The following is a 20528-nucleotide window of genomic DNA, read 5'->3' on the forward strand; positions in this document are numbered from 1 at the left end:
ACAAACACTCTATTGTATCAACACATTCAATAACAAAATATGTATTATTTGATGTTCCAATACATTTCCATGTGTCAAAAATTATTGGTGGCCAAGGTTTCTTGGTCAAACTGATAGATTTTTGTGTTTTGGTTTGGTTTTCAAATACTATAAATAGCAATATGTAAGCAATAGAAAAGAAGATTTGGTATGATTGCCAATGAGACAACTCTCCATAAAAGACCAAATGACACAAATTAAAATCAATTGGTCAACATATGGCCTTCAACAATGAACAAAGCCCATACCGCATAGTCCGCTGTAAAAGGTCCTGAAATGATAAATGTAAAACAATTCAAACGAGAAAACTAATGGCCTAATTTATAGGTACAACAATAGACAGTAAGTTGATGGGCGAGACATTTCAGCATGGGCACTCTTGTTTAGTTTGTTTTTAGCTTGGAACATTGCCAAAGATGTCGAGTTATGGATATTCGGTAGAAACTACAGGAAACCCTGTGTAAAAAGAGGGGGCAGTTATATACAATTACATGACTGAGGCATATAAAAGACAGAACTGTATACAGACAAATTTGACAGAAAAAAAGTGATATCAGATGCTGAAAGGGAAGCATTGACTGGTTTTGCCATGTCTGCTATATGGACAATTGGTCAATGGCATATTTAGTTATAAAGGTGGCAAAATATATTCTTGTTATAGCTGAGAACTTAGTCTAGTATAAAAAAAAAAAGAAGATGTTGTATGAATACCAATGAGACAACTCTCCACAAGAGACCAAATGACACAAAAATTACAACTGTAGGTCACTGTATGGCCTTCAACCATGAGCCAATCCCATACCACATAATCGGGTATAAAAGTCCACGAAATGACTATGTTAAAAAAAATCAAATAATAAAACTAGTCTAAAACTATTGACTATGATTATTTGTGACAGACTCAACCGTTAAAATTCTATTGACTTTCTGTTTAGACAGTAACACAATTAAGTGGACTAGTTCGTTGTTGGCTTAAGCAAGAACGTATATATGTTAGTTATACGTCATTGGCTTAAGATATACTTACAATGGGAAGAACATGTGACACCTATATCTGTGAAAACTAACAATGCACAATTCAGGGTACTTTTAATTCGAAAGTTCGTTTTTCTGTTCATTTTCAAACTTACAGTATTAACAGTGAGTATTGCACTACTTTCATGTGAATGAAAAATGTTGAAATTTTCCAGTTTGAAAGCATAACCTGTTCATGACAACTAAGTAGCTAGACTTTGAACATCTTAAAGTTTTTTTCACATAACTATTGGTTGTAGTTGTAACTTGTATATATATGTGGTATTATTGACTGAGGGTATAATATGTATAAGGATTCAGAGGCGGATTTAGGCGTGCAGGGGGCCCGGGTCCCCCCTTTTGGAAAACATTTGGTTGCTTAAATAGGGAATCAATGAAGCGTCTGAGGCAGTTAGTGGACCCCCACTTGTGAAAATGTCTTGATTCGGTCCGCCACTGGGATTATACATGTATTTTCTATTCTATGGAGTGGTACTTACTGAGTATTTTTACTGGTACATATGCTTTGTAGAATTTATAATGGTTTTGTCCATTTTTTTAAATAAAGCAATCATTATTTATTATATCAACCGGTTTTGTTTGTTGGCAACCTCAAATAGCTAAAGCACCAAACAGCAGATTCACTGTTACAGTCTTTAAGAGAGAAAAATAAAAACAAAATTGACAATAGCAATAAGTCATCTAAAAATTAAAGAAATAAGTAAAAAGCTGCATCGGTTATGATCACGACTAACCTCTCTAAACAGTTTTTCGTTTTACCTGCGTTGCAATCGTTTTAGTAACCAATACTGAGCTTGATTGATTACGTCCAGTGGCAAATATGTCATTCATGTCCAGGACGTGAAACCATTCACGATGACTACAATTAATAGGTAGGATATGTAATCGCAAGCGTACTCCGTCCTGGTGTACAAAAACCTATTAAGGACCAGTGGCAAATATTTCATTCATGTTCAGGACGAGAACAAATTTACAATGAAAACATTAGGTAGGACATGTAACCGCTAGACTCTGTCCTGTGTGTCCAACAGCATATTTAGGTCCAGTGGCAAATATTTCATCCATGTACAGGACGGGGACAAATTAGCAGTGCGGGATACGATAGGTTGGTCACAGGACTATGTCAACCTGTCCAATTAACTGGATGGAAAAAAATATTTTCACTGCTTCTACTAGACGAAATCCTTATGTAAGTTGGTCTGCAGCTTGGTAATGTTAAATGCCGTGAATATTTGTTAGCACTGTATCCGTATCACAATGTTTCAAAGACATTTTGTTTATTAACTATGGTGTCCGCTGTCTCGATAATATATATATATATATTATAAGAAAAAGCACTGTGTAAGCCTGTACCCAATCGTTTATATATATATATATATATATAGTAGACCACACGAGTGAAGCTTAGGTGGTCGTGTGGTCTAGCGGGACGGCTGCAGTGCAGGCGATTTGGTGTCACGATATCTCAGTAGCATGGGTTCGAATCCCCGGTGAGGGAAGATAAAACCCAAGACAATACTTACAGACTGTATCTAAGAACCATAGGCAATACATACAGACTGTATCTAAGAACAATAGGCAATACTTACAGATTGTATCTAAGAGCCACAGACAATACTTACAGACTGTAGCTAAGAACCACAGGCAATACTTAAGGCATGTATCTTAGAACCACAGACAATACTTACAGACTGTATCTAAGAACCACAGGCAAAACTTATCATGCTTATGGCATGTATCTAAGAATAACAGACAATACTTACAGACTGTATCTAAGAACCGCAGACACTACTTACAGACTTAATCTAAGAATCTCAGGCAATACTTACAGACTGTATCTAAGAACCACAGACAATACATACAGACTGTATCTAAGAACCACAGACAATACTTACGGACTGTATCTAAGAACCATAGGCAATACTTACAGAATGTATCTTAGAACCACAGACAATACTTACGGACTGTATCTAAGAACCACAGACAATACTTACGGACTGTATCTAAGAACCACAGGCAATACTTACGGCATGTATCTAAGAACCACAGACAATACTTACGGACTGTATCTAAGAACCACAGACAATACTTACAGACTGTATCTAAGAACCATAGACAATACTTATGGCATGTATCTAAGAACCACAGACAATACTTACAGACTGTATCTAAGAACCACAGGCAATACTTACGGCATGTATCTAAGAACCACAGGCAATACTTACAGCATGTATCTAAGAACCACAGACAATACTTACGGACTGCATCTAAGAACCACAGGCAATACTTACGGCATGTATCTAAGAACCACAGACAATACTTACGGACTGTATCTAAGAACCACAGACAATACTTACAGACTGTATCTAAGAACCATAGACAATACTTACAGACTGTATCTAAGAACCATAGACAATACTTATGGCATGTATCTAAGAACCACAGACAATACTTACAGACTGTATCTAAGAACCACAGGCAATACTTACGGCATGTATCTAAGAACCACAGGCAATACTTACAGCATGTATCTAAGAACCACAGACAATACTTACGGACTGTATTTAAGAACCACAGGCAATACTTACGGCATGTATCTAAGAACCACAGACAATACTTACGGACTGTATCTAAGAACCACAGACAATACTTACAGACGAGGTTCTTTGACTCTCCCTCTGGTATCTTTCATACTATACATGTGAAACAAGTATACAAGCAGATATCATAAAAGAACCAGAATCAATGCATACAGACTGTATATAATGTATATAATAACCATATATAATACTTACAGACTGTTACTAAAAACACAGACAATACTTACAGACTATAACTAAGAACCAAATACAATACTTACAGACTGTTACAAAGAACCAAATACAATACTTACAGACGGTAACAAAGAACCACAGACAATACTTACAGACTGTAACAAAGAACCAAATACAATACTTACAGACTGTTACTAAGAACCAAATACAATACTTACAGACTGTTACTAAGAACCACAGACAATACTTACAGACTGTATCTTAGAACCCAAGACAATACTTACAGACTGTATCTAAGAACCATAGGCAATACATACAGACTGTATCTAAGAACCATAGGCAATACTTACAGATTGTATCTAAGAGCCACAGACAATACTTACAGACTGTAGCTAAGAACCACAGGCAATACTTAAGGCATGTATCTTAGAACCACAGACAATACTTACAGACTGTATCTAAGAACCACAGGCAAAACTTATCATGCTTATGGCATGTATCTAAGAATAACAGACAATACTTACAGACTGTATCTAAGAACCGCAGACACTACTTACAGACTTAATCTAAGAATCTCAGGCAATACTTACAGACTGTATCTAAGAACCACAGACAATACATACAGACTGTATCTAAGAACCACAGACAATACTTACGGACTGTATCTAAGAACCACAGACAATAGTTACGGACTGTATCTAAGAACCACAGGCAATTCTTACGGCATGTATCTAAGAACCACAGACAATACTTACGGACTGCATCTAAGAACCACAGGCAATACGTACGACATGTATCTTAGAACCACAGACAATACTTATGGACTGTATCTAAGAACCACAGACAATAGTTACGGACTGTATATAGGAACCGCAGACAATACTTATGGCATGTATCTAAGAATAACTGACAATACTTACGGACTGTATCTAAGAACATCAGGCAATACTTACAGACTGTATCTAAGAAACACAGGCAATACTTACATCATGTATCTAAGAACCACAGACAATACTTATGGACTGTATCTAAGAACCACAGGCAAAACTTATCATGCTTATGGCATGTATCTAAGAATAACAGACAATACTTACAGACTGTATCTAAGAACCGCAGACACTACTTACAGACTTAATCTAAGAATCTCAGGCAATACTTACAGACTGTATCTAAGAACCACAGACAATACATACAGACTGTATCTAAGAACCACAGACAATACTTACGGACTGTATCTAAGAACCACAGACAATAGTTACGGACTGTATCTAAGAACCACAGGCAATTCTTACGGCATGTATCTAAGAACCACAGACAATACTTACGGACTGCATCTAAGAACCACAGGCAATACGTACGACATGTATCTTAGAACCACAGACAATACTTATGGACTGTATCTAAGAACCACAGACAATAGTTACGGACTGTATATAGGAACCGCAGACAATACTTATGGCATGTATCTAAGAATAACTGACAATACTTACGGACTGTATCTAAGAACATCAGGCAATACTTACAGACTGTATCTAAGAAACACAGGCAATACTTACATCATGTATCTAAGAACCACAGACAATACTTATGGACTGTATCTAAGAACCACAGGCAAAACTTATCATGCTTATGGCATGTATCTAAGAATAACAGACAATACTTACAGACTGTATCTAAGAACCGCAGACACTACTTACAGACTTAATCTAAGAATCTCAGGCAATACTTACAGACTGTATCTAAGAACCACAGACAATACATACAGACTGTATCTAAGAACCACAGACAATACTTACGGACTGTATCTAAGAACCACAGACAATAGTTACGGACTGTATCTAAGAACCACAGGCAATTCTTACGGCATGTATCTAAGAACCACAGACAATACTTACGGACTGCATCTAAGAACCACAGGCAATACGTACGACATGTATCTTAGAACCACAGACAATACTTATGGACTGTATCTAAGAACCACAGACAATAGTTACGGACTGTATATAGGAACCGCAGACAATACTTATGGCATGTATCTAAGAATAACTGACAATACTTACGGACTGTATCTAAGAACATCAGGCAATACTTACAGACTGTATCTAAGAAACACAGGCAATACTTACATCATGTATCTAAGAACCACAGACAATACTTATGGACTGTATCTAAGAACCACAGGCAATACTTACGGCATGTATCTAAGAACCACAGACAATACTTACAGACTGTATCTAAGAACCATAGACAATACTTATGGCATGTATCTAAGAACCACAGACAATACTTACGGACTGTATCTAAGAACCACAGGCAATACTTACGGCATGTATCTAAGAACCACAGACAATACGAACAGACTGTATCTAAGAACCATAGACAATATTTATGGCACGTATCTAAGCATGCTAAGAACCACAGACAATACTTATGGACTGTATCTAAGAACCATAGACAATACTTATGGCATGTATCTAAGAACCACAGACAATACTTACGGACTGTATCTAAGAACCACAGGCAATACTTACGGCATGTATCTAAGAACAACAGACAATACGAACAGACTGTATCTAAGAACCATAGACAATATTTATGGCACGTATCTAAGCATGCTAAGAACCACAGACAATACTTATGGACTGTATCTAAGACCCACAGGCAATACTTTCGGCATGTATCTAAGAACCAGACAATACTTACAGACTGTATCTAAGAACCATAGGCAATACTTACAGAATGTATCTTAGAACCACAGACAATACTTACGGACTGTATCTAAGAACCACAGACAATACTTACGGACTGTATCTAAGAACCACAGGCAATACTTACGGCATGTATCTAAGAACCACAGACAATACTTACGGACTGTATCTAAGAACCACAGACAATACTTACAGACTGTATCTAAGAACCATAGACAATACTTATGGCATGTATCTAAGAACCACAGACAATACTTACAGACTGTATCTAAGAACCACAGGCAATACTTACGGCATGTATCTAAGAACCACAGGCAATACTTACAGCATGTATCTAAGAACCACAGACAATACTTACGGACTGCATCTAAGAACCACAGGCAATACTTACGGCATGTATCTAAGAACCACAGACAATACTTACGGACTGTATCTAAGAACCACAGACAATACTTACAGACTGTATCTAAAAACCATAGACAATACTTACAGACTGTATCTAAGAACCATAGACAATACTTATGGCATGTATCTAAGAACCACAGACAATACTTACAGACTGTATCTAAGAACCACAGGCAATACTTACGGCATGTATCTAAGAACCACAGGCAATACTTACGGCATGTATCTAAGAACCACAGACAATACTTACGGACTGTATCTAAGAACCACAGACAATACTTACAGACTGTATCTAAGAACCATAGACAATACTTATGGCATGTATCTAAGAACCACAGACAATACTTACAGACTGTATCTAAGAACCACAGGCAATACTTACGGCATGTATCTAAGAACCACAGGCAATACTTACAGCATGTATCTAAGAACCACAGACAATACTTACGGGCTGCATCTAAGAACCACAGGCAATACTTACGGCGTATTTCTAAGAACCACAGACGATACGAACAGACTGTATCTAAGAACCATAGACAATATTTATGGCACGTATCTAAGCATGCTAAGAACCACAGACAATACATATGGACTGTATCTAAGACCCACACGCAATACTTTCGGCATGTATCTAAGAACCAGACAATACTTACAGACTGTATCTAAGAACCATAGGCAATACTTACAGAATGTATCTTAGAACCACAGACAATACTTACGGACTGTATCTAAGAACCACAGACAATACTTACGGATTGTTTCTAAGAACCACATACAATACTTACGGACTGTATCTAAGAACCATAGGCAATACTTACAGAATGTATCTTAGAACCACAGACAATACTTACGGACTGTATCTAAGAACCACAAACAATACTTACAGAATGTATCTTAGAACCACAGACAATACTTACGGACTGTATCTAAGAACCACAGACAATACTTACGGCATGTATCTAAAAACCACAGACAATACTTACGGATTGTATCTAAGAACCACATACAATACTTACGGAACCACAGACTGTATCTAAGAACCACAGACAATACTTACAGACTGTAGCTAAAAACCATAGGCAATACTTACAAACTGTATCTAAGAACCATAGACAATACTTACAGACTGTATTTAAGAACCACAGACAATACTTATTATAGATGGCATCTAGGAACCATATGCAATACTTACAGACTTATCCAAGAACCACAAACACTTCTTACAAATTTTATATCATAACCTCAGACAATGCATACTATGGTTTGCTATGGGTAAATTATATTAATTTCCATGTGCATTTGTATTGTGTACATTTTCGTACATATTTCATCAACTATTTATTTAAGAGTTGTTTTGTGTACATGCCTCACATCTTTCATATTATCTATTTTTAACTAAATTAAGGCCAAGGTCTTTATTTACCTGCCTGTATATTTACAGTATAAGTACACTTCATAGACAAACAAACCATATTTGACTTCTAAAAACACACAACAGTACACAAACTGAAAGGTCTCACCTGCTTTACAGACCAATGATCTTAGGAGTCTTGTAGATTTAGGTTTCACTACAAGTATCACAGACAATTCACATTTCAGATAAATCCTGCCAGACACACACACACCTTACAAAGATTATATACACACCATATAGTTGACCTACTGCTTCAAGTGTTTGAGGAATGAAACTTAACATATAACTTTAAACATAAAATGAGGTCAAGCACATATGAACCCTGTCTGATGGACATGTAGACATTGCAAGAAACCCATATACCAAATATAGTTATCCTATTCCTTATAGTATCAGAGGCGGATTTAGGGGGGGGGGGGGCCGGGTCCCCCTTTTTGGGAAAAAATTTGGTTGCTTATATAGGAAATCATTGAAGCGTGACTGGACCGGGCCCCCTCTTAGGTCAGTCAGTGGGCCCCCACTTATGAAAATTTCTGGATCCGCCACTGAGTATGTATGTTATTCAAATGAAAATCATTTTTTACTTAGTGAATACATTGTAGTCTTCTTTTAATGAAATATAATTTCACACATGCTTAGCTGCAATACAGTCCATAATAGGCCTTATATTAGCTCTCAATTCCTGCTTTTTACAGGAAATGGGACTTTGAATATGACCCAGTATAAGAAATTTTCTCTCTTCTTCTTCTTCTTTTTTTTATATATAATAAAAGTTATATATTTAGACACCAACTTTCCTTTAAATATACATATTGGGTTAAAAAAATATCAATCAAAACATATCTAATCAATTTTGTTCTTTTATTATAAATCTTCTAATTTTCTAAATTTGCATATAGGTAATTGAATAAATTATCAGTAATACCTAAATAAAGTTTATAAAATATTAAAGAAAACAAGCATTCTGTGAGTATTGCATGGCAATAGTCCCTACATAGTCACCTAGTGTTAAGAATTCACTGTATTGGAACAAAATTCTAACTTGATCTATAACATGTCATGGTGTTAACAAATATCAAGTCAATATCTTCAAACATGATGAAAAAAGTTTTGATAACTGATTATCTATGTGAATTTTCTAAGTTCAAGGAATATAACTCTGCAGAAAATCATCAGACCAAAACAAAATTCAATCTTGATCTGTAACTTGTGATGATAAAAATATAAACCAATTATCATACCAATATCTTCTAGCACGACGAAAGAGTGCCGAAAACTAATTATTTTATTGATATTTCTAAGTTCAAGAGCCATAACTCTGCACAAATCAGAACAAAATTCAAACTTGAACTGTAACTTGTCATGATAAAACTATATACTAATCATCAAATCAATATCTTTAAAAATGACAAAAAAAGAAGTGTGGAAAATTGATTATTTAAAAAGTCTAAATCGAAGGATAACTCTAAAAAAAAAGCAGCCTCAGAACAAAATATGATTGTGATCTGTAGCATGTCATGATAAGACAATCTACCAAATATCAAATAAATATCTTCAAGCATGAAGAAAAATAGTGCGGAAATTAAACTGATTTGCAGGACTGACAGATCAAACCTAAAGTATACTTCGACTTCATCAGTAGGGGACTAATTATCCATACATATGTGACATGCGTCATGTAAAATTCATACTTATCATGCATAATATTATGGTATAAAAGAAGTAGACAAAAAAGTTACTAATTAAAAAAAAAGAGTAAGAGGTCACAATGTATTTTTGAGAGAATTCTTTTTGAATAGGAAGACTAATACAGACATTTTTTTAATATATTCTAATCTATTATAAACCAAACAAATTTATTAACCAATTTACCATTTTCGAAAAATTAATAATGCATAAGCAATATATCTTAGAAAAAGACAATAATTTATACATTTAAATAATTGTAAATGAATTATTTGTGACTCTTTGACTTTCTGTCTGGTTACTCAAGGTCCTTTGAATACTTTTTGTTTTTCAACACAAAAGGCAACAATCAAGGGGCATGACATATAAATAGTCAATTCAGTTTAAATATTCATCATAATTAAAAGTAAAATTATTTGTTATAATGAAGTATAAGCATATCATAATCATTATGTATGTTTTTCTGTATTTACAACAAATACATATACAAATCACATTGTGGGGAATATTAATCTAATGATGAATGCACTCTCTATACAATGAAGAAAATCCCCAATAAAAAATGAAATTTAAAGTATTTGAATACCAGAATTATACAAAAAGAATCACTGGTGTGACACTTTCCAAAGTTTCTTCGTATGTATGATGTCATCTTAAGTCTTCATAATCTAATGTCTTTTAGAAATTTGTTTTTATTTATGCCAAGGTTCTCTAAGTTTTATTTAGATAGGCATTTATATTGTTATGGTATAAATGATAAAATTATGTTTTTTCAAAGTTAAATGCAATTGGGGGGAAAAGATTAATACTACACATATAAAGTAAGAAACAACACAGTTCATACCTACAAGGTACTAGTACTCAAGAAAAACATCTTAATCTTATAAAATAAAAACCCAAAACAAAGTAACGGTACTTAAAACTTTAAATAGTAAATGTCAATGATACTCAAGAAGGAAAATGATTATAAACATCTACAACATTTTTAAAATGAGTAATTACCAAAACAGATATATTAGAACAATACATTACATGAATTTTACACAACTCTGTCATAGTCATAAAATATAAAGCAAAACTAAATATTAAGTGCAAGTCTTCTCTATTCTTTAAAGTCATTCTTGTCCTTCAATCTTGACACTTGTATTGCAACCACTAAGGATCACTAAGATATATTGGTGAACCTAAAATAACATTGATTCATGTAAGAGCACAAAATATAGTTCAATTAATAGAATAAGCATTCATGTTAAAATGAAAAAGAAATAAGTTTGAACTGATCTGTTAACATCTGCACTAGATGACTGACTTTTCCAATGATGTGTTCAAAACTTAAGTTGAAGCTGTGTCTTTCTCTGATCTTCCTGCTTGGGAATGTTGCCAAAAATACCTTTTTTGGTTTAAGAATATTTTACCAAGTATAATTTAATATATTACTTAAAGTCCTTAAACATCTTTTATAGCTTGACAGTAAAATACAAAAATCTCAAGTGTGATTAAGCGTCTCTTAATGTTTAAAAAAAAAATCCTCTTTTAATTCAAGGGCTGTGCAGATAATAACATTGATTATGTAAGACAATTTGTGTTTTGTTTTTATCCTGAAGGCTAGCCCACTGGATTTTTATTTGATATTTATACATATGTTCCAGACCAAAGGATAATTTGGGCTGTACATGTACAGTCTGGACCGTTTGCGAACTTTTACACAATATGCATACGGTTGGATTTGAGATAAACAAAGTGGTGATATAGATATAGAGAGTTGAGATAAATATACAAAATGGGGATATATAAACATAGTGGTGATAGATATGGACTTGAGATAAATAAACAAAGTGGTGTTATATATACAAGTGGGGATATATATAAACATAGTGGTGCATATATAGAGTTGAGATTAATAAACAAAGTGATAGATATAGAGTTAAGGTTAATGTATAAGTGGTGATTAATATATAAAGTGATGATAGATATAGACTTGAGATAAATTAATAAAATGGGTATAGATATAGCATGTATAGAGAGTTGAGATAAATATATATAGTGGTGATAAATATAGAGTTGAGATAAATATACAAAATGGGGATAGATATAGAGTTGAGATAAATAAACAAAATGGGGATAGACATACTTAGTGGTGATCGATAGATATAGAGTTGAGCTAAACTTACAATTGGTGAACAATATACATAGTGTGTTAGATATAGAGTCGAGATAAACATACAAAGTGGAGATAGATATAGAGTTGAGATAAATATACAAGTGGTAAAAGATATACATTGTGGGGATAGGTATATATACAGAGAAGTGACAAGTATACAGAATGGTGAATAAATAAATTCATCATAGATACCAGGACTAAATTTTATATATACGACAGATGCTCGTTTTGTCTACAAAAGACTCATTGGTGATGCTCGAATCTAAAAAAGTTATAAAAATAAAAAAAAAATGCCAAATAAAGAACGAAGTTGAAGAGCATTGAGATCCAAAATTCCTAAAAGTTTTGCCAAATACATAGATATTCAAGGTGGTGAAATATAATTTAAATGTTAAATAAATACAAAGTGGTGACAGATATAAAAGGAGGGACACCTATACAAAATGTATAGTGGTGGGACAGATATATATACATAGTGGTGATAGATATTCAAAGTGGTGATAGATTTACAAAGAAGTGACAAATATAGATTGGGGTTGTAGATATATAGAGTAGTGATAGAAACACATAATTTTAATAGATTTAAGAAGAGGTTTTAGATATACAAAGGGTGATAGATAAACAGAGGAGTGATTGATATGTACCTATAAATATTCTATACCATTTATTCCATTAGGAACATATACTGTTATATTTATTCCTGTGGAAATAATATTCAAGAATAATGTTTCCTTTTGGAACTTGTATTATGAAGGAACTTCCAATTCCATGACAGTGATAGATATAGAGGTGAGATAAATAAACAATTAACAAAGTGGTGACAGATATACATAGTGCTGTTAGATATAAAGTTGAGATACATAAACAAGTCTAAATAAATATACATAGTGGTGATAGATATAGAGTTGAGATAAATAAACAAAGATGATAGATATAAAGAAATGAGATAAATAAACAAAGTGGTGAAAGATATACATATTGGTGATAGATAAAGAGAGTTGAGAGAAAAATACAAAATGGGGATATATAAACATAGTGGTGATAGATATAGAGTTGAGATAAATCTAGAAGTTGTGATAGATACACATAGTGGTGATAGATACACATAGTGGTGATAAATATACACAGTGGTGATAGATAAACATAGTGGTGTTAGATACAGACTTGAGATAAATAAACAAAACGGGGATATATAAACAGTGGTGTTAGATAAAGAGTTGAGATAATTAAACAAAATGGGGACAGATATACAAAGTGGTTATAGATATAGGGTTGAGTCAGAGATAAAAATACATGGTGGTGAAAATATACATATTGGTGATAGATACAGAGAGTTGGAGCTAAATATACAAAATGGGGATATATAAACATAGTGGTGATAGATATAGACTTGAGATAAATAAACAAAGTGGTGTTATATATACAAGTGGGGATATATATAAACATAGTGGTGCATATATAGAGTTGAGATTAATAAACAAAGTGGTGATAGATATAGAGATTAGATAAATAAACAAGTGGTGATAGATATACATAGTGGTGTTAGATAAAGAGTTGAGATAAATAAATAAAATGGGGATAGATATAAGATTTGAGATAAATAAACAAAATGGGGATAGATATAGACTTGAGATAAATATACAAAATGGGGATACATAAGCATAGGGGTGATAGATATAGAGACATAGTGGTGATAGATATAGAGAGTTGAGATAAAAATACAAAATGGGGATATATATAAACATAGTGGTGATAGATATAGGGTGGAGATAAATATACAAAGTGGTAAAATATATATATATTGGTGATGGATATGGAGAGTTGAGCTAAATATACAAAATGGGGATATATAAACATAGTGGTGATAGATATAGAGACATAGTGGTGAAAATATAGAGAGTTGAGATAAATAAACAAAATGGGGATATGTATAGATTGGAAATAAATAAACCAAAATGGGGATAGGTTTACATATTGGTAATAGATATAGAGTTGAGATCAATTTACAATTGTTGAAAGACATACATAGTTATGATAGAGAGAGTTGAGATAAATATACATAGTGGTGATAGATATAGATATAGATATAAAATTATACAGTGTGGTGATTAGTTTTCAAAATGTTGATTAGTTTACAGATTGGTGATATACAGAATGGTGTTCAATATATAGTGTTGGTATAGATATACAAAGTAGTGATATGTATATACAAAAATGTATGTAGAGTGTTTTGAAAGACACACAGGCTAGCAAACACCTTTATCCATACAGTGTAAATTCATTCCTTTTTTATGAAACCATTTTTTTTTAACAAGATTTAAAAAAAAACTACAGCTGTAAATTAACCTTTTGCAATGACTGGAGAATTCTTTATTTTCCTTGGTAAATTCTTCCACCAAACAAGTCCTCATTTTCAATCCAGCATGTTATCTGCAAAATATAATATACGTTTATACTACATGCGAGTACAGTAAAACTAATATCCTGAAAGTTTAAATAAGTAATTTTTTATTTGAAGTGAAAAGTCCTTATATAAAAAGGTCTTCAAATTGTAGGGTAATGAAAAAAGTGGTATAACCCTGATGGTTTTATACCTTAAAGTTAATATACCATCTACAATATTTTTTTGGGGAATGATTGCTTTATAAACTGTGTATAGAAATAAGGTGAGGTCTCTGAAGGATTGTTCATTAAACCAACAATATACATGTAGGTAAAAATGATTAACCACAATTTTCTACAGGATCAACCATTATAAAACAAGCTATAAATTTGATCAACCATTAGTTTCCATTGGATCAGCCTTCATAAAACTAGCAATATAGTTGACATTGAAAAACTTCTATTTAATACTAGATCAATCAAAAAAACCAAGAAACTAAACATGCTTAAGTGAGGTTGATAAGCAGCTATTTCAGACTACATATATATATCTACAATACAAGCAATATAGGAAGGAATGATAAACCTCCATTTTATACAGTATCAGTCTTGAAACCTGAAACATAGATAAGGCTGATACATGTAATTTCCCATTTTATAATTGATATACCGTTTATAAAACAGGCATATAATACTAGGTTGATAAGCTACAGTTTTTAACTGGATCAGCCTACATAAAACAAGTAATATATTATAAAGGAGAGGATGATGAACCACAATTTCAACCTGGATAAGCCTTTCGCAAAATAAGAATATAAGTAAAGTTGAAATACGACCATTAAAACCTGGATTAGCATTCATCAAACATGGTCAAACTAACAATATAGTTGCATGAGGCTGATATCTATACTTGATCAGCCTTCAGAAAACAAGTAATAAAAGTGAGGTTGATGTTACACCATTTAAAACTGGATCAGACTTCAATCACTGAAAAAGAAATATAGGTGGAGTTTATATGATATATTTCATGTATTTAGAAAAGACATTGGTGGATAAACAGCTATGGTTTTCAAAACAATGGGAGGGGGAGCCAAGTTGCTGAATAAGTTAGTAAATAATTTACAATTTCAACATTTCAATTAAAAGCCTGTCAACATTCAGATTGTGAGTTTGCAATAGTATGTGGCAGCATGGTCAACTGTATTAAATTCCAATTTTAATCGACTATAGCTAGAATTGATATTTTCCTGTTGAACAATATCTCTGGGGCAACTCAAAATATTTTTCTTAAATTTTCAGGGTTACGTTATTATAGTTTTTGAGATATAAGACATAAAGTGCAGGTTTGGTAAAACAGATTTCTTGTGCCTTCATGAAGCGTTATTGATACTGGCACAGAAGTTGACCAAACATCATCTTATAAACTTTAAAAAGACATTGAAACATTAATTGTGACTCTTATGTTAATCATTACAAAAATAGTTTTTATTTTATTTAAAAAATGGATAAAAGCCTTAAACTCAAAATGTTAACCTTTATCATGCAGAAATAATTTCCATTTTTATAGGCACAAATATTTTTTCCTTTTCAAGTGGAAATATTTTCCGCCTCTTTAGGTTGAATATTTTCAAGTGCTATATTTCCCTGTTATAGAACAGATTGTTTCCTTCCAATATAGGCGCATATTTTGGCTCTATTCCTACTTGAATATGTCTGGAACCCATATGCATGTAAGAAAGTTTCTAGGCGTAAAGGGGGACCTCAAACGGATTCCCTGTAAAAAAAACCCACCTGGAATCCATCAAAAATCCACATGGATTTTTTTATTTAGGGACTACATTGTAATAAGAGGAGATTTTGAAAGAAAAGTTTACCGGTAACAAAGAATAATACATGTAATGTAAAACTAGGGGACAAACAATAGTGGACTTTTTATATGTGCTCTTATTTTTTGCAATTTCATACTTTTCATACCATTAAAACTATTAATGTTTGCACCTGTCCTAAGTCAGGAATCTGATGTACAGTAGTTGCCGTTTGTTTATGTAATTTACATGTGTTTCTAATGTTTCTCCTTTTTGTCGTCTCGAGCCTTCGACTTTAGTCCAAAAAGCGAGACTAAGCGATCCTAAATTCTGTCGTCGTCGGGTGTCATCGGTGTCCAGGAATATTCACTCTGTGGTTAAAGTTTTTGAAATTTTAATAACTTTCTTAAACTATACTGGATTTCTACCAAACTTGGACAGAAGCTTGTTTATGGTCATAAGATAGTATCCAGAAGTAAATTTTGTGAAAATAAAATTCAATTTTTTGCGTATTTTACTTATAAATGGACTTTGTTTTTTTCTGCGGGGAAACATAACATTCACTCTGTGGTTAAAGTTTTTAGAATTTTTATATCTTTCTTAAACTATCCTGGGTTTGTACCAAACTTGGACAGAAGCTTGTTTATGATCATAAGATAGTATCCAGAAGTAAATTTTGTGAAAAAATAAATCCATTTTTTCCGTATTTTACTTTTAAATGGACTTATTTTTTCTGCGGGAAAACATTACATTCACTCTGTGGTTAAAGTTTTTGAAATTTTTTAAATGACTTTCTTAAACTATCCTGGGTTTGTACCAAACTTGGACAGAAGCTTATTTATGATCATAAGATATATAGTATCCAGAAGTAAATTTTGTAAAAAGATGACTCCATTTTTTCTGTATTTTACTTATAAATGGACTTAGATTTTCTTCCAGTTAACATTACATACAGTCTGCATTTAAAGTTTTTTTTAAAAATTTATTAGATTCATTAACTATCATAGATTTTTACCAAACTTGGACAGAAGCTTCTTACAATCATAAGATAGTATCAAGAGGAATATTTTTATTGATTTTTTTCCCTCATTTTTTTTGAGCCTGCCGTTTACAGCAAAAGTAGGCGAGACACTGGGTTTGTTGTTTGGTGTGAGCCAAGGCTCTGTTTTGAAGGATGTTCATTGACCTATAATGGTTTACTTTTTTTAAATTGTTATTTGGATGGAGAGTTGTCTCATTGGCACTCACACCACATCTTCCTATAATATCTATTTTCCCTGAAATATTGCAAAAAAGACATATTCTGACCGAATAGAATCTCAAAAACACATTTTGCCTTGAAACATTTGTGAAATAGGGATATTAGACTGTTAGTTTTCCCGGTTCAATGGTTTTACACTAGTAATTTGGGGGCCCTTTAGAGCTTGTTGTTCGGTGTGAAGCAAGGCACTGTGTTGAAGGCAGTACATTGAACTATAATTGTTTACTTTTATAAATGGTTATTTGGATGGAGAGTTGTCTCGTTGGCACTCACACCACATCTTCCTATTTCTATACAGTTTGTGTATATCCTGATATTATACCCTGATGCAGAGCAACTATATACTCATTTTCTTAATTTTTCTCCTTATTTCATATATTTGACTATAAAAGAAAACTTAATTGTTTCTAACTTAAATGCCAAATTAGATTTTTTACCCAAATTAACATTCCATTGAACATGGAAAATGATAGTGCGAGTGGGGCATCCGTGTACTTTGGACACATTCTTGTTATCATTCAATGGGTCCACAGTATATTTTATCATGATGCTGTGCAATTTGGATTTAAAATTATTTTTTGCTAAAATCCCAGTAGATCATATGATCCAAAAACTTCATTCAATCCCATGTTCTATAATTTTAACAGCAGCAGCCAGGTTACTGTTGATGGATTAAAACTAGGCAACATTTTTTTTTCTGTTTTTGTTTTCAACTTTAAATTTAGTTTAATCAAAAGTAGGGCATGGAAATTATACACAATACTTATTACAACAAAGCACAGATCAAGTTAAAAATTGGATGGCTTCAGGAGTTGTGCCCCTGTTTTTAACATAAATTTCTGATCTTTTAGTTTCTGCTTTCTAACTATAGTTTGTCTCCTCCAAATTTCATGAAACTCCATACACTATGCTGAATATATAACCAGAAACACAAATCAAGTTTGTCATTGGTTTGTTTCACTTAAACTGTTCTTGAGTTATGCCCCTTTATAAATTTATATTGAAAACTGTATAAAAATCGCTCATACAGTTGCTCGGTAATAATTTATTGAAAATTATTGATTTTAGTTGAAATGATTTTTTAGGTGGGAACTCACTTTTGTCCAACGACTTTTGTATTTGGACCAGTATCAGTTGGTCCCTTCCGTAAAACATTCAGTATGCCTTCTAGTCCAGTCAATCTAGCATAAATTTGACCCTAACCCTAAAGTAATTGCAACAGAAGATTTTTAAGTTTTAATCTTTTGCATTATACCCCAAATATACACAGAAATAAGTCCCATCAAATCTAACTTGAGGAAGACTAAAAAAATCACTATTTAAAATTCCTATGGAGATTTGCATTGAAAAAGTAGATAACTCTCGCAAAAAAGGCGAAAAATTTGAATAAAAATTAATAGAAAGTTATTACTTTACTGCTTCTATTCATCAGAATGTATTGATTCTTGATTTTTTAGCTGTCTTTAGAGTATAACAAACAACTCTAAAGGTGTTTTATATCTTTTATCAAGCTATAAACTTAATTTCATAATTCATTGGTTGACCCTTTTTTGAATTTTTCAACGTGTCAAGGTAAAGAATCTCAAATTTAATCAAAATAATTAAGCATGTATTCTTCTTTTTTGTGGTTTAAAGTTTCTTTAGATAAGTAAGTTGCTGAAAAAATATAATATACAGATGTAAACAATACCAAATTTTCACATTACTTTTTCTAAATTGTCACAAAGCTTCAAATTTGCAATTTTTTAAATGAGAAATGCATGGAAAAAATAAAACTACCCATAACACTTAGGTTTTGTACATTTCATGAGCAGAAGATTATATAATTTAGTCAAATACAAACCTATAACCCCATTTAAGTTTCATACTTTACATAAATTTCAAGAAAAACAACCAAAATCTAACCAAAAAAAAGACTTATTTTTGCAAGAGTTATCTCCCCTTCTAATGTTAATTTCCATAGGAAATTAAAAATGCTGATTTTGAGTTTTTCTCAAGCTGGGAACAGTATATCTAGTATATATAACATATTATATAACATGTTCCTGCCTCAAGTGAAGTTAGATTTAATGGGACTTTTTTCTGTGTATATAAAAAGGGCATATATATGCTATAGATTATAACTAAAACATTTTCTGTTGCAATTAGTTTGAGGATAAATCTTAGATTGACTGGACTATTCGGAATATACATATATTAACAAATATTGTCAATAATTTCAATAACGGCCGGGAAACAGACTAACATCTCAGTCTGGTAAGGCTAGTATTTTATTTTTTTCTGGAACGCCTCACATTTTCTAATTTTATTATCTATAGCATGTATATGACTGTCTACGAGTGCAGCTAAAACAAAAAAATTATATCATTTACACCCATTACTCTTTGGCCTTCTTCCATCTTCATCGTCATTACCAGTCTGTCCCGATTTTGTTGTTCATCTACTCTTGACTCTTGCTGATCCGACATGCTGTAATGGCCGTAGAAATTATTTATTTTTGTAGAAATATTCGAAGCAGCTCAGGAAAGGGATGCTGGCCTAGTTCCGGAACAAATCACCTGTTTACTTAGTCTGTTGTAATAAGCTAATAGCATACTGAACCATACTATACCGTACATACAGTATACGTTGTTACTATTTCTAGAAGACAAATAACACTAATAACTTTCTTATTGATAAAGCAAATAGTTTTTGGATGGGGTGATAAACGACAACCACTTAACATCAGTTTCCTGACTAAAGACAGGTGCAAACAAATGCGACGGGTTTACACGTTTAAACAGGCACTAACCTTAACCCTATATTGAAGTAGTAGTTTAACATTACATCATAGAAAGACACACTGCTTTAACATACTG

General features: G+C 32.7%; 1 protein-coding gene and 1 long non-coding RNA gene across 2 annotated transcripts; one reads left to right on the forward strand and one right to left on the reverse strand.

Annotated features, from left to right (window-relative positions):
* The first annotated feature begins 4267 nt into the window (after nt 1-4267).
* Nucleotides 4268-9101, forward strand: LOC139497634 (uncharacterized). The gene is made up of 2 exons (XM_071285864.1): nt 4268-6012; nt 9071-9101. Exons 1-2 carry the CDS (start codon nt 4268-4270, stop codon nt 9099-9101), a joined length of 1776 nt encoding a protein of 591 aa, XP_071141965.1.
* Nucleotides 9102-9219: 118 nt separating this feature from the next.
* Nucleotides 9220-20253, reverse strand: LOC139498517 (uncharacterized). Its single transcript, XR_011657954.1, has 3 exons — nt 20043-20253; nt 14569-14652; nt 9220-11245 (listed from the first exon to the last, which is right to left on the reverse strand). It is a non-coding gene; the product is annotated as an uncharacterized lncRNA (long non-coding RNA).
* Nucleotides 20254-20528: the final 275 nt, after the last annotated feature.

Source organism: Mytilus edulis, chromosome 12 (genome assembly GCF_963676685.1).
Source record: "Mytilus edulis chromosome 12, xbMytEdul2.2, whole genome shotgun sequence".
Classification (NCBI taxonomy): domain Eukaryota; kingdom Metazoa; phylum Mollusca; class Bivalvia; order Mytilida; family Mytilidae; genus Mytilus; species Mytilus edulis.